This window comes from Balaenoptera physalus, assembly GCF_965194825.1.
Source record: "Balaenoptera physalus genome assembly, chromosome: 17".
NCBI lineage: Eukaryota > Metazoa > Chordata > Mammalia > Artiodactyla > Balaenopteridae > Balaenoptera > Balaenoptera physalus.
The window spans coordinates 84,853,771-84,866,275 of NC_138895.1; the positions used below are offsets into that span (position 1 = coordinate 84,853,771).

The following is a 12,505-nucleotide window of genomic DNA, read 5'->3' on the forward strand; positions in this document are numbered from 1 at the left end:
CGGGCGGGGCAGACCGGCCGGCACGTGCCGGGTGACGTGCGGCGCGGGGTGGGGCCGCGCGGGGCCAGCGCGCCTGCGCGCGCCGAGCGGGCGAGACAAAGGGGAGGGCCCGGCCGGTCCCGCCCCCAGCGCCCGCCCAGCGCGGCCGGCCGGGCGGGCGTATGGCCCCGGTTCCCGCGCCCCCGCTGCCGCCGCAGCCGCAGCAGCAACCATGTACCCCGCGGGACTCCCGGCCGGCCCGGCCCCGCGCCGCGGCCGCCGCCCCCCGCCCGGGCGCCCCGCGCAGTCGCCGCGGCCCCCCGCGCCCGCCCCGGTCCCCGCCGCGCGGCCGCCGCCCCCCGCGCCCGGGCCGCGGCCCCGCGTGGCTGTGAAGATGGCCTTCCGCAAGGCCTACTCCATCAAGGACAAGCTGCAGGCCATCGAGCGCGTCAAGGGCGGCGAGCGGCAGGCCAGCGTGTGCCGCGACTTCGGCGTGCCCGGCGGCACGCTGCGCGGCTGGCTCAAGGACGAGCCCAAGCTGCGCTGGTTCCTGGAGCAGCTGGGCGGCGAGGTGGGCACGCAGCGCAAGAAGATGCGGCTAGCCAACGAGGAGGAGATCGACCGCGCCGTCTACTCGTGGTTCCTGGCGCTGCGCCAGCATGGCGTGCCGCTGTCGGGGCCGCTCATCCAAGCGCAGGCCGAGGCCTTCGCGCGCCAGATCTACGGGCCCGAGTGCACCTTCAAGGCCAGCCACGGCTGGTTCTGGCGCTGGCAGAAGCGCCACGGCATCTCCAGCCAGCGCATCTACGGCGAGGCCGAGCCCCCGGCCGCCGGCCCCGCGCCCGGCCCGCCGGTCAAGCAGGAGCCCGCGCAGCTCACCCGCGCCGGCCCCCTGCCCGACCGCGCCCTGAATTCCCCTGCCCCCGCCGAGGGCGGCTACGGCGACGAGCAGATCTACAACGCCAACGTCACCGGCCTCTACTGGAAGCTGCTTCCGGAGCAGGCCGCGCCCCTGGGCGCGGGGGGCTGCGGCCGTCGCTGGCGGGGCGACCGGGTGACGGTGCTGCTGGCCGCCAACCTGACCGGCAGCCACAAACTGAAGCCGCTGGTCATCGGGCAGTTGCCGGACCCACCCAGCCTGCGCCACCACAACCAGGACAAGTTCCCCGCCTCCTACCGCTACAGCCCCGACGCCTGGCTCAGCCGCCCCCTGCTGCGCGGCTGGTTCTTCGAGGAGTTCGTCCCGGGCGTCAGGCGCTATCTGCGCCGCAGCTGCCTGCAGCAGAAGGCTGTGCTGCTGGTCGCCCACCCGCCCTGCCCCAGCCCTGCGGCCAGGATGCCCACCTTGGAGGAGAGCGAGGAGACCCCCAGGAGGTGCCGGCCTGAGCCCCTGGGCCCTCCGGAGGAGCTGCAGACCCCCGACGGGGCGGTGCGGGTGCTGTTCCTGTCCAAGGGCAGCAGCCGGGCGCACATCCCCGCCCCACTGGAGCAGGGGGTGGTGGCCGCCTTCAAGCAGCTGTACAAGCGGGAGCTGCTGCGGCTGGCCGTGTCCTGCGCCGGGGGGTCCCCGCTGGACTTCATGCGCAGCTTCATGCTCAAGGACATGCTCTACCTGGCCGGCCTCTCCTGGGACCTGGTGCAGGCAGGCAGCATCGAGCGCTGCTGGCTGCTGGGCTTGCGGGCTGCCTTTGAGCCCCGGCCGGCGGAGGAGTGCGCTGGGCAGCCAGCTGGCCAGGCCGAGGAGGCCGCGGAGCGCAGCAGGGTGCTTAGCGACCTCACGCACCTGGCAGCCCTGGCCTACAAGCGGCTGGCGCCCGAGGAGGTGGCCGAGTGGCTGCACCTGGACGATGACGGGGGGCTGCCCGACGGCTGCAGAGAGGACCCAGGCCCCAGCCGGCCTCCCGTGCTGGTCCCTGGGGCCCCTCCGCCCCCAGCCAGCCTGCCCTCTGTCGCGGCGGGAGGAGAGGAGGAGGAGGAGGCCGCCGTGCCCTCCGCTGGGGAGGCCGTGCGGGGTCTGGAGACAGCTCTGCGATGGCTGGAGAGCCGGGACCCCCGGGAGGTAGGGCCGCTGAAACTGGTGCAGCTTCGCTCACTGATCAGCATGGCCCGGAGGCTGGGGGGCATCGGGCCCTCTCCTGCAGTCCCTGATGATGGGGTGTGACCAGGCCAGCCCGAGCAGCCCCCAGTGGCCTTTCTCCTGCGGCACTTGGAGGGGATACACACAGCCTCCCCATCTCTCCTCCCCTCCCCTGGGGTGGCCTACCCGCCCCCGGCTCGGGGTTGCAGGGATCCCAGCCCAGCCTGGCTCAGAGGAGCTCTGTTGGTGAAGGGCCGTCCCCTCCACTGGTGCCCGCGTTTCATGTGGGGACAGAACAGAGGCCGCGGGCGCCTGCTCCCCCTCCCTGGGCAGGCGCGCACGTGGGGTCTGCGGTCTTAGCCAGGTGCCGTCCCGTGCAGGCCTGGTACACACACCACAGCACTTATCAGAGAGCAGGTGGCTGTGCTCCCACCCTGGCCCCCGTGGGGTTGAGGCCTCCAGCCATGTTCCTGTCCGCACCGCCCAGCACTTGTACCGGACAAGGGCCCGGCGCTCCCATCCCTTCCGACCACAGCCATGTGGTCGGTCGTCTCAATGGGAAGCACACCACTCGTTTTGTTTTTAGCGCATTAAGTCTGTTTTTAACAGATACTCTTCAGGGACCCGGGGTGGAGGGCTCCGTGGGCTGGGAAGGGAGGATGGTGCCCGGCACTCAGGGCCTCCCAAGGTTCTGGATGCAGCGAGGGCTGTAGGTTTCTGTTCCACTCGGATTTAACTTTCCTTAAGAAAACATTCTGAACAGCTCTCTTGTTCCGTGGGGTTGGCGAGCACTAGACCTGGGCCCTGGTGACCAGTGGCCGGGCCAGCGCCCTGTGCCCCCACCAGCCACAGCCCACTTTGTCCAGCCCCAGGGCCCAGAGCCATCCCGTTTCCCTGGAGCAGCCCTGTGGCACTGACGGCCATGCCAGGACAACCCTCAGTGCCTTAGCTCCCCTCCAAGGCTCCCCTGCCCAGCCTGCCCTCAGGCTTCTCCCCGGCTCCTGGCACTTCCCATGGCCCCATCAATTAGGCTCCTAGATGGCACAGTTTGTAAGGAGAAAGCAAGGGCTCTGTAACCGTCCAGCTCTAGATTCAGGATCCTGCTGGTGGCCTGAGGCCGAGAGATACCCACCCAGGCCTCCCAGGGGCTGCCCTGCAGAGATACCCAGAGCCCTTGTGAGGGGCAGTGGGGCTGAATTTGAGGTGCTGCCTGCCTCAGCGCTCTGCCCTCATCCTCACCTGCCCCATCCTCCTGGTGGTCTGAGACTGCAGAGGCCACAGACAGGTGCTGTGTTTGCAGAAGGGGAGGGCTGTGCACGGCGGTAGGACAGCTGGGCGCCCCCAGAGCAAGGACACAAACTGTTCCTTGGAACCACCCCCAGTCAAAAAAAGAACAAAAAACCCCCCCAAACCATGTATGTATGTGTATGTCAAATCTGAAAGCTGAGGGACAGTATGTAGGATTTGGGAACAAGAGAAGGGAGTCTTGGCTAGCCAGGCCCGGGCAGCAGCCTCCAGCCACACCTGCTGGGGCCCACCTGGCACCTCCACTTCCATCTGTGTCAAGCCTGCACACCTGCAGGAGCCTCTGGCGGTCTACGCTGGCCCTGGGTCTAACCAAGCAGCTGCACGGGGCTTCAGGATGTCTTGCATGTTACACCACCTGCCTCTCCAGCTGGTGGTGACCCAGGGACCCAGGCCGGGAGCTCCTGGTCACGATGGCCAGCCTGCTGGTCCTCTGCCCTGCCCGGCCTGCCTACAGTGGCCTGTGGCGAGACAGACCTCAGAGCCCAGGTGGGCACCAGGCGAGGGTGGCCTCTGGTAGCATCATCAGCGCTGCCCCTCTTGCCAAGTTTCCTGTCTCAGCCTTTAATCCTCTTGTACCCAGGAGCCTGGGCAGGGAGACTGCAGTTGGTATTGGGAACCGCCTATCAGGACAGGACCTCCCACCTCCTCTCCTCATGTGGCGCCAGCCTCGTCCCTTCTGGGGAACCAAGGCTGCACCCCAGGAGGTGGCTCTGGCTGGTCCCCACGGCCTTGGATGGGCAGCGCGGGAACGAGGCACAGCGCAGGCTGGCCTGGGGCCTTGAAGAGTTAGGGGGCCCGTCAAGGGTCTGGGAGCCGCTTCACTTTGCTGGGCTGGGGACTACCTCACCCAAGGGCCTCCGAAGGTGTCCTCTCTAGAATGGGGGCACTGGTGCCACCGGGCCCTGCACATGAAGAGGGCAGCTCTGGCCCCAAATGCAGCCCCAGCACTGATCCTTGTGACCCTGGGCCCCATCGCAGCTCTGGCACGAGGTCACCCACCTCCCTGGGCTCACCTCAGTGTGAACCACAGGGCAGAGGCTTCCTGTGGGAGACGCCAGTATGTCTCTGCAGGAGAATGGGTGAAGTGGCCTCACTGCCGTTACCTGCTGGGCCCGGGGCGTCTAAACAGCTCCCTGGTTTGTGCTAAGGAGAGTAAGGCTGTTGATGGCACCGAGGGAGGGGGTCTTAGTTGCTGCTTGAATTCCTTCAACAGCCCCGCCTGCAGAGTGCTGGGCACCGTGCTGGGGACTGGGTTTCTTGCCCTCAAGGATTACACGTCTCTTCTGAGGGTGTGGGACCCCTGTGGCCTGGGAGGTGCTCAGGGACACAGCCACCATGCTCTCCCCATCCTGTTCACAGCCCTCTGACAAATCCTCAAGGCGGTAAAGGTCACTGATTCCAAAAAGCAGCCCCCGGTCAGTCACTGTCAGGGCTGGCCCCGTGGGCTTGGTGGTAGGCACAGCAGGAAAGCACTGCAGGTGGAAAGGTGAGCTTGAGGCTTCTGCTGAAACCAGCCCACCTGGGGGGTTGGGAGGGCAAGACCAGGCTGCAGCATCAGAGGGAAACTGTATGAGGCCAGACTTGCCCGAGGGGCCTCACGCTTGGGAATGAGCCCCCAGGTGACAGCGGGCCCGAAGATGGAGCACTGGAGCGCGGGGCGAGAGGAAGGGGGCGCCCTCCAGCGGGGGCGCGGGCCTCCTGGGACCCCCAGCCTGCTGGCCCAAGAGCGGGTCAGGATCACCAGGGGAGCCCCGGGGGCAAGGGTGCTGAAGTGGGCTGTGGGTGCTTGCCCTGTCGAGGGGCCCTTTCACAGCCAACCTCACTGACAGCAGAGGTCACCAGCCAGATGGGCCCAGCGCGCTTTATAATAAAGTCTGGATGTGCCAATGTCACATGATCCCTGTTCTACTCTTATTTTTGTAACTCTGTCTAGTGCTTGGATCCAGAACACCTGATTTGAAAAACTGGGGAGGGTATAGAAAAGGGACATAGATGGAAAAAGCTCACATCCACCAGCTTCTGAGAAAAGTAATTTCAGCCTCGCAGCATAAGGTGAAGAGACTTGGCCGGCCAGCGAATGGGCTGCAACCCTGCCCCCAGCCCCAAGCTGCCGTTCTTGGGTCAGGCCCTCTTCACCTGGCATTTCCTGTCACGGGCCATCACCAGCTGGGCTCACCGGGCACCTCTCATTCAGGAGGTGACCGCCTAAGGGCAGGGCTGGGCAGAGTTGCATCTTCTGCTCCCCAAGCCGAGCCCAGCCTGGTCCTCAGGGATTCTGTTGGAAGATACATGGCGGGGACCCATGGACGTACAGCTGAGGGTGAGGCTGGAGTGCTGGGTGGGGGGAGGGGGAGCCCACCCTTGCAGAGCTCTCGGGTGATAGGAAACCCTGTCCCCAGACCACCTGCACCCACAGCTCCGAGTCTGAGCCCAGTATCCTGGGCCTTGGCTGAGACGTGCTTCCAGGCACTTGGAATTTGGTTTTACCAGCCTCCAATTAAATATTGGTTGCTCCATGCTATAGGACAACGTCTTTATTCCCGATTCAAAAGTGAAAAAAAAGGTGCCGAAAGGGACTCGGGCTGAGCCTTCTAGCAGGTGGAAGGGCCAGGGTCAGATGAGCAGTTGCTGGCTGAGGGCCAGCCGCCGATGAAGGCTGGAGTGGTGGGGGGCTCAGGGCTGTGCGGGCAGTGAGGGGCAGGCTGCCGCGTAAGCCCTGTTTACAGATGGGGGATCACTTTGCCGCAAGCCTCACAGCTGGTGGGTGGAAGGAAGGGGCTCCAGCACTGGGGCCCGTGTGGGGTGGGGAGGCCCCTGTGAGCCCTGGGCTGCAGGTAGCCTGTCCCACACCCGGAGGCCCCTCGTCCTTGCTTAGGGCCCCAAGTTGCTGGCTTTCCTGGCCTGTTGGTCCTTTCGCGGACGTGCTAAGAACCAAATCCTGCAGTCAGAGGCCAGGCCGTGGGACCCTCCAGGACTCTTGACCCAGGGAAGGGTCATCAGGACCAGCTCCACCTGCCACTTGCCACGAGCTCAGGGTCTGGAGAGGGGCCCACACCCCGCTGTGTTCCCCACTGCCCAGGACCTGTCCTCCACCCATCCTCCCAGACCTCAAGCAGCTCCTCCACTGGCCTGCAGGCTGGAGAGAACCCGAGTCCTCGGGAAGGGGCTGGGGGGTGGTCATGGCCTGCACCCAGTGCCTGCGCCCTACTTCCTGCTGAGTTCCCGGGCCCGGCACGTGGCAGCCTCCACAGAGCTCATGGCCGCTGCCCGTAGCCCGCCCTGCTCCAGCGCATGGAGCCCATAGATAGTGGTGCCGCCCGGCGTGCACACGTCAGTCCGCAGCTGAGCCGGGTGCTGCCCCTTCTGCAGAAGCATCTTGGCCGTGCCCTGGGGAGAGTGGCATTGGGGTGACTCGGGGGAGCCCAGCAGCCCCTCTCAGCTCAGCCCCACCCGCACCCCCGCCGCCCCATCTCAGCCCAGGCTGCTCAGGCCTGCTGTCTCCCTTCCCACAGCTCCCAGGAAGCATGCTGCCCCCTCCCCTTCCACACACTCCCCCAGGACCGGGCAGCAGGGTCTCACCAGCAGGGTCTGGGCGGCAATGCGGTGCGCCAGGCCACTGGGCATGCCCATCTTGATGGCTCCTTCGGCCAAGGCCTCCGAGAAGGCGCACACCTGTAGCAGCGGGGGGTGGGGACAAAGCCAGCACTCCCCTGGACACAGAACCCAGCCTGCAAAAGGCTGGGGACCCTCAGGAACAAGGTCCGGCACACCAGCCACCAGAGCCGAGGCCAGAGCTGAGGGGTCTGCCAAGGGGCTGGCCTCAAAGGCCCGGGAAGGCACGGATATGGGGTGGGCGGCGCACACGGGGAGCTGGGGACCCAGCCGGGGAGCCGTGGGGTCAGGGGCTGTCAGGGGGGCTCCACAAGGCCCCACTTGGCTGAGGGAGGGCCGGCCTGTGAGGACAGGGGTTGGGGTGTGGGGACCAGACCACACTCACAAAGGCCACACCGCTGCCACTGAGGCCAGTGTGGACGTCCACCTGGGCCTCGGGCACCTCCTCGCACTGCCCGCAGGCCTCCAGCAGGGTCCGCAGGAGCCTGGCCTCGCTGCTCCCGACATGGCGGCCCCGCGCCATCACCATGGCACCCTCCTGGACCACGCAGGGCAAGTTGGGCGAGACCCGCAGCACTCGCGCCATCGGGGGCAGCAGCTGGCGGGAGAGAGGCTGCGATCAGGGCGGCCGTGGGATCTGGCTGCTGGGCAGGTACACGCCGGGCCAGCGCAGGCTCTCCGCTACTTCCCGGGTGTGGCGCCCTAACCCCAGGTGGGAGGCGCCCTAACCCCAGGTGGGAGGAGCCCTAACCCCAGCCCCCTAGCTGCCTGTGCAGGCCGGCTGAGAGGCTGTCTGCCCCCCAACCCGCCCACCCTGGTTTCTGGAAGGGCTGGACCCAGGCTGCAGCCGGTCTGGGATGGCAGGGGTGGGAGGCCAGCAGAGCCCACCCTGGGGCCAGAGCCTCAGCCCCTACTGCACCCCGACAGGCCACCCACCTCCTCCAGGGTGCTCAGGGAGACCCCGGCAGCCACGGACACCACGATGTGCTCAGCGGTGACCACAGGAGCCACCTCCACCAGGACAGCCGGCAAGATGTGGGGCTTGGTGGCAAAGAAGACGAGGGAGCAGCTCTGCAGCACCTCCCGGTTGGAGTGGGTCGTCTGGCAGCCCAGGGCCTGCAGCAGGGTTGCCAGGACCAGGCCCACGTCAGCGGGCGTCCTCCCAGACCACAGCCCTCCCTCCCAGAGCCCACCCTGCAACCCCATGGGCTCCCCATTGCAAACGGCCCTAAACCTAAAGCCCATCATGCACCCAGACCACCCGTTCACGCTCAGGATCCAACCTCAGATGGCCCTGATGTCAGCACCTCCTCGACCCCTCTGATCCCAGTGAGTGCCCGTGACATTCCTGCCCGTCCAGCATGCACACGCACACGCACACACACACCCCTTTACCCCACCCTGGCCCTCCACAACCTTGACTTTCCTTCTGGCCTTTGACCTCCCCTTCCCCAGCCCAGCCCGTCTCAAAACTTTAGCTAAGTAAGCAGCGCTTCCCTGGCCCCAAGGAGCCAAGAGCCATCTGAGCCCTGGGAAACCTCCACTCAGAGGAGCTGCCCGGCTCACCCGGAAGCGGCAGAGGTTCCTGTCCGTCGGCGCGCTGGCCAGCACGTGCTGAGCGTCCACTTTTCCTGGAAGGAAAGGCAAAGGCGGGTAGGGGGTATCAGTGAGGATGTGGCGCGGGGAGAAGCCAGCCTGGCGGGCCCCTTACGGCACGTCTCTGAGGCTCAGCCACACCTGGGCCATGCTGAGCCTCTCCAAGAAGCCAGGTGCTTGGCGGGGCCGCTCCACTCGGCTGGGACCAGGCAACCGGCTTCACTTGATTCTACTCAGCAGTCATCGCTGCCCACCTGCTGCTGCTGCTGAGTCCAGACGCCCTGCTGGACACAGGGGCCGGGAGCTTGCCGTGTCTTGTGACGACACAGATCCCAGGGATCCCTGTCTCTGGGAACGGGAAGGCTGGGGAGGGGGCATGGTGGGTAGGGAGGCTGGGGTGGGGGATGAGCTTCCTCCGGAGGGGGGGGTGCATCTGTACGGGGACATCCAAGCAGAGGCTAAGTGCCGGTTTGGTAGAAATCCTCTACAGATCAGATTTCTGTAAGGTCTAACAGGAAGGCAGAAGTGCACCCCACGGCCTGAAGAGACGGTGGCAGCACTGTGAGACTCCGTGCAGCCGGGGAGGCAGGTGATACTCCAGGTTTTACAGGTAAAACACCTGAGACTTGCAGTAAACTGTTTTCTGATGATTTTGACCTTCCTAGACCTTGACATATGGCTGAAGGCAGAAAACCAGTCCATATCTACATATAAAGGTTTCTAAATACTGTGGAGTATGATTAGGACAGCATCTCCGTCCCTGCTGTAAGTGGTGCTCAACCGAGGATGATTTTGCCCCCCCCCCGGGGACATTGACAGTGTCTGGAAACATTTTGGCTGTCACAACTGGGGTGTCACTGACATCTAGTGGGGAGAAGCCAGGCAAAGGGCTAAACAGCCTACAACGTGAAGAATGGAGAATGTGGCCCCAAATGTGCACAGTGCCGGACACCAGGGGTGCAGCCGGCGAACAAACAGAAAGAAGAGTCGGAGGCTCAGAGCGGTCAGGCAGCTCGACCGAGGTACGAGGTTAGGAAGACGGCAGGAGATCCCGCGCTCTAAACTAGGGCTGTCCAAGAGAAGTATCGCTCGAGCCACACACGTAACTTTACATTTTCTAGTAGTCTTATTAAACAAGTAGGAAAAAACAAGTGAATTGTAGTACATTTTATTTAACTCAGTGTAGCCAAAATGTTACCCTTCCAACACCTAATCAATATTAAAAGTTACTAAGATACGTTATTTTTTGTTGGGATGCTAAATCTTCCAAATTCGGCGTATATTTTATTCTGTGAGCTCACAGCACATCTCAACTCGGACGTGGGGACGGCCGGCGCTGAGCCTCTCCACCACATCCCCTCCAGCCGCGCTCCCAGAGAAAGCAGAGACCGGAGGGACAGGGTCCGCATGCCACCCTGGCCCACGCCCGCCGGCCAGCTCCACCCTGGGGCCCCTGCGCGGAGGGCCCCGTGCTGTCCGGGGCTCCGCGGGGCAGGTGAGCTACGGAGAGGTAAGCCCGTCCCTCCCACACAGGCCGGTGTCGGACGCCCGCTAGCCCGCCGGCCCGGGACCCCACGCGCCCCACCTGCTTGGATGAGGCCCTGCGCGATGGCCTCCGCCATGCGGCCCGCGCCCACGAAGCCCACGCGCCTCGGGCCGGACTCCGCCGCCACCGACGCCGCCATCTCGCCACCGCGCCACGCCCCGCCCGCGCCCTCAGCGCCGCCAATGGGCTACACCACCCTGCACCTGCCCTCGTCCATTGGCTGCCGAGACCTCACGCTCCGCCCCCTCCCGCGGGCTCCACGCTCTATCGATCGCTACCAATTGGTCTTGCCCCTTCGCAGCTCATTGGCAGGAGAAATCTAGGGCGAGAAGGGGCGGGACGCGGCGCGGGACGCGGCGCGGCGCGGCGCGGCGCGGCGCGGGGCGGGGCGGGGCGCGGGGCGGGGCGGGACGCGGCGCGGGGCGGGACGGGACGCGGCGCGGGGCGGGACGGGACGCGGCGCGGGGCGGGGCGGGACGCGGGACGCGGCGCGGGGCGGGGCGCGGGGCGGCGCGCGGGGCGGGGCGGGGCGGCGCGGGGCGGGGCGGGGCGGGACGCGGCGCGGGGCCAGAATACTGTATTGGGTTCTGTCCTGAAGTGTGAGATTTCCCAAAGCGCAACTTGAGCTGGTCATTTAAAGGCGAAGGGCAAGAAAGGGTGGGGGCTCCTCTGGTCTTGTCCCAGAGGTGGGTGCCTCAGGCCTGTTTCTCTGGGTGGGAACAGAGTGCCCTTGGAGCCTGCAAGTGGACTTGGGTGTGGAGGACAGGGTTGCCTGGTCAGAGCTTGTGGTCAGCTCTTCCCCAAGCCGCAGTGGGTCCGGGTGACAGCATAAAATTGGCACAGCCAGTGAAATGTGGGAGCAGGGGTCTGCTTTTCTGTTAAAGGAGGTCCTCAGGCCAGCCTGGATTCTGGTTTCTGAGGGCCTCTCAGGGAGCTGCAGGGGAGACCTTCGTGAGGCCTAGGTCCCCAGCAGAGACCTGGCCCCTCTTGCTGGTCCTGTGGGAGATGGAGTGCTTGGCCAGGGCCAGGGACCACCTTAGAGACTGAGAGGGGGAGGGTGGGTGTGGGTGTGGGCTGTGCTTGTAATTTTTGATTGACATGGGAAAAATAAGGTTGAAGAACTAAGATTGCAGTTTTTAAGACTGAATTTTAAAGATGTTTTATTTTCTTTAAACTCTACTTTGACACGTTTTGAGCTCTTCAACAATGAGATCCCTTCATTCCTTCAACGCTGCCCCTTCAGCGTGGGGGCCCTGCTCTGGGCTGGGAACGAAGGCCACACAGCAGTGGAGTGCAGAAACCCCTACCCTGCAGACCTGCATTCTGGCTGGAGAGACAGCCCCTCTACGATAAACACACACACCCCATAACCCAAGGGACAAGTCAGGACACACAACCACTATTTGTGTCCGGCCAGGCATGTCCAGGCCTCTCTGCCCTGCCCTGGGCCTCCTTCCCCCTGTTCTCACTTGGCTGATCCAAGCTCCAACTCAGGGACCACCAGCTCCCCCTCTCCCTGAACGCCCACAGGGGCAGACCCTTCACATTCACAAAGGGCTGGCACCCAGCGGATACAGCATGAAGGGCGGACCCGGTCCTGGAGCTCCAAGCCCTGGGGGGTGTGGGAGGGGAGGTGTTTCCAGAGGAGCAAGCAGGTGGGGTGGGCCTCAGAGAGGAAGAACCCTGTCAGCAGAGACCTAAAAGGTGGGGAGGCACTGATGTGAGAGGGGCAGGACTGGCCCCTGGAGAGGCCCGTGGGCTGGGGTGGTGGTAACAAATGCAGTGAGGGATCAGCTGGACACAGGGACAGAGGTCGGGACTTGTGTGCCTGGCACAGGGAAGACAGCCCACAGCGCCTGAATGAACAAAGGAAGTAAGGAACGTGGCAGGCGCACCTGGGGCCAGAAGAAAGCTGGGAGTCACTGGTGTGAAGATAGCAAAGGGTACCCCAGGGTAGAGGGGACCCGAGAAGTGGTGGGCCCCGGAGCCAGGGAAGGTGCCTGGGTCCTGGGGGAAGCACACCCAGCACTGACTGGCTAGGCGGGGGCCGGTTGGTCAACCGGTCCAGACTTTCCTGCTGAGGATGGGAGGCCTGTGCCGCTCACCTCCATGCCCGCCAGGCCCACTCTTGCGTGACACCTGTTGCTGCCCATGGGAGAAGGGCAGGCCAGGCCCCAGCACCCAAGCTGCCACCTGAGGGCTAGGGAGATGAGGGGCCAGGTCTGAACTTGCCAATCGCCACTGCTCTCCTCAGATCCATCTGCGTGCCCGCTCAGCCTGCCCAAATCCAGACCCAGCCTCTTTCCCCAAAGTCCTGGGGATGAGTGGGGGTAAGCCCAGGGAGTGCAGGTTACCCAGGCCTGCACCTGGCTGTGCGTGGAGAGGCT

The 12,505-nt window shown here is 65.0% G+C and overlaps 1 protein-coding gene across 1 annotated transcript; it reads right to left on the reverse strand.

Moving 5' to 3' along the window:
• Nucleotides 1–5,883: 5,883 nt before the first annotated feature.
• Nucleotides 5,884–10,299, reverse strand: PYCR3 (pyrroline-5-carboxylate reductase 3). The gene is made up of 6 exons (XM_082433577.1): nucleotides 10,158–10,299; nucleotides 8,543–8,607; nucleotides 7,913–8,092; nucleotides 7,362–7,574; nucleotides 6,944–7,036; nucleotides 5,884–6,751 (listed from the first exon to the last, which is right to left on the reverse strand). Exons 1-6 carry the CDS (start codon nucleotides 10,255–10,257, stop codon nucleotides 6,569–6,571), a joined length of 834 nt encoding a protein of 277 aa, XP_082289703.1. The 5' UTR covers nucleotides 10,258–10,299; the 3' UTR covers nucleotides 5,884–6,568.
• Between the last annotated feature and the right edge of the window lie 2,206 nt (nucleotides 10,300–12,505).

What these genes read in the sequence shown, in the direction of transcription:
- PYCR3 (XM_082433577.1), bottom strand. Translation starts at nt 10,257, where the DNA reads ATGGCGGCGTCGGTGGCGGCGGAGTCCGGCCCGAGGCGCGTGGGCTTC. An exon ending in GCAGGGCCTCATCCAAGCAG is followed by an intron (nt 8,608 to 10,157) that starts GTGGGGCGCGTG and finishes CTTTCCTTCCAG; the next exon opens with GAAAAGTGGACGCTCAGCAC. An exon ending in GGAACCTCTGCCGCTTCCGG is followed by an intron (nt 8,093 to 8,542) that starts GTGAGCCGGGCA and finishes ACCCTGCTGCAG; the next exon opens with GCCCTGGGCTGCCAGACGAC.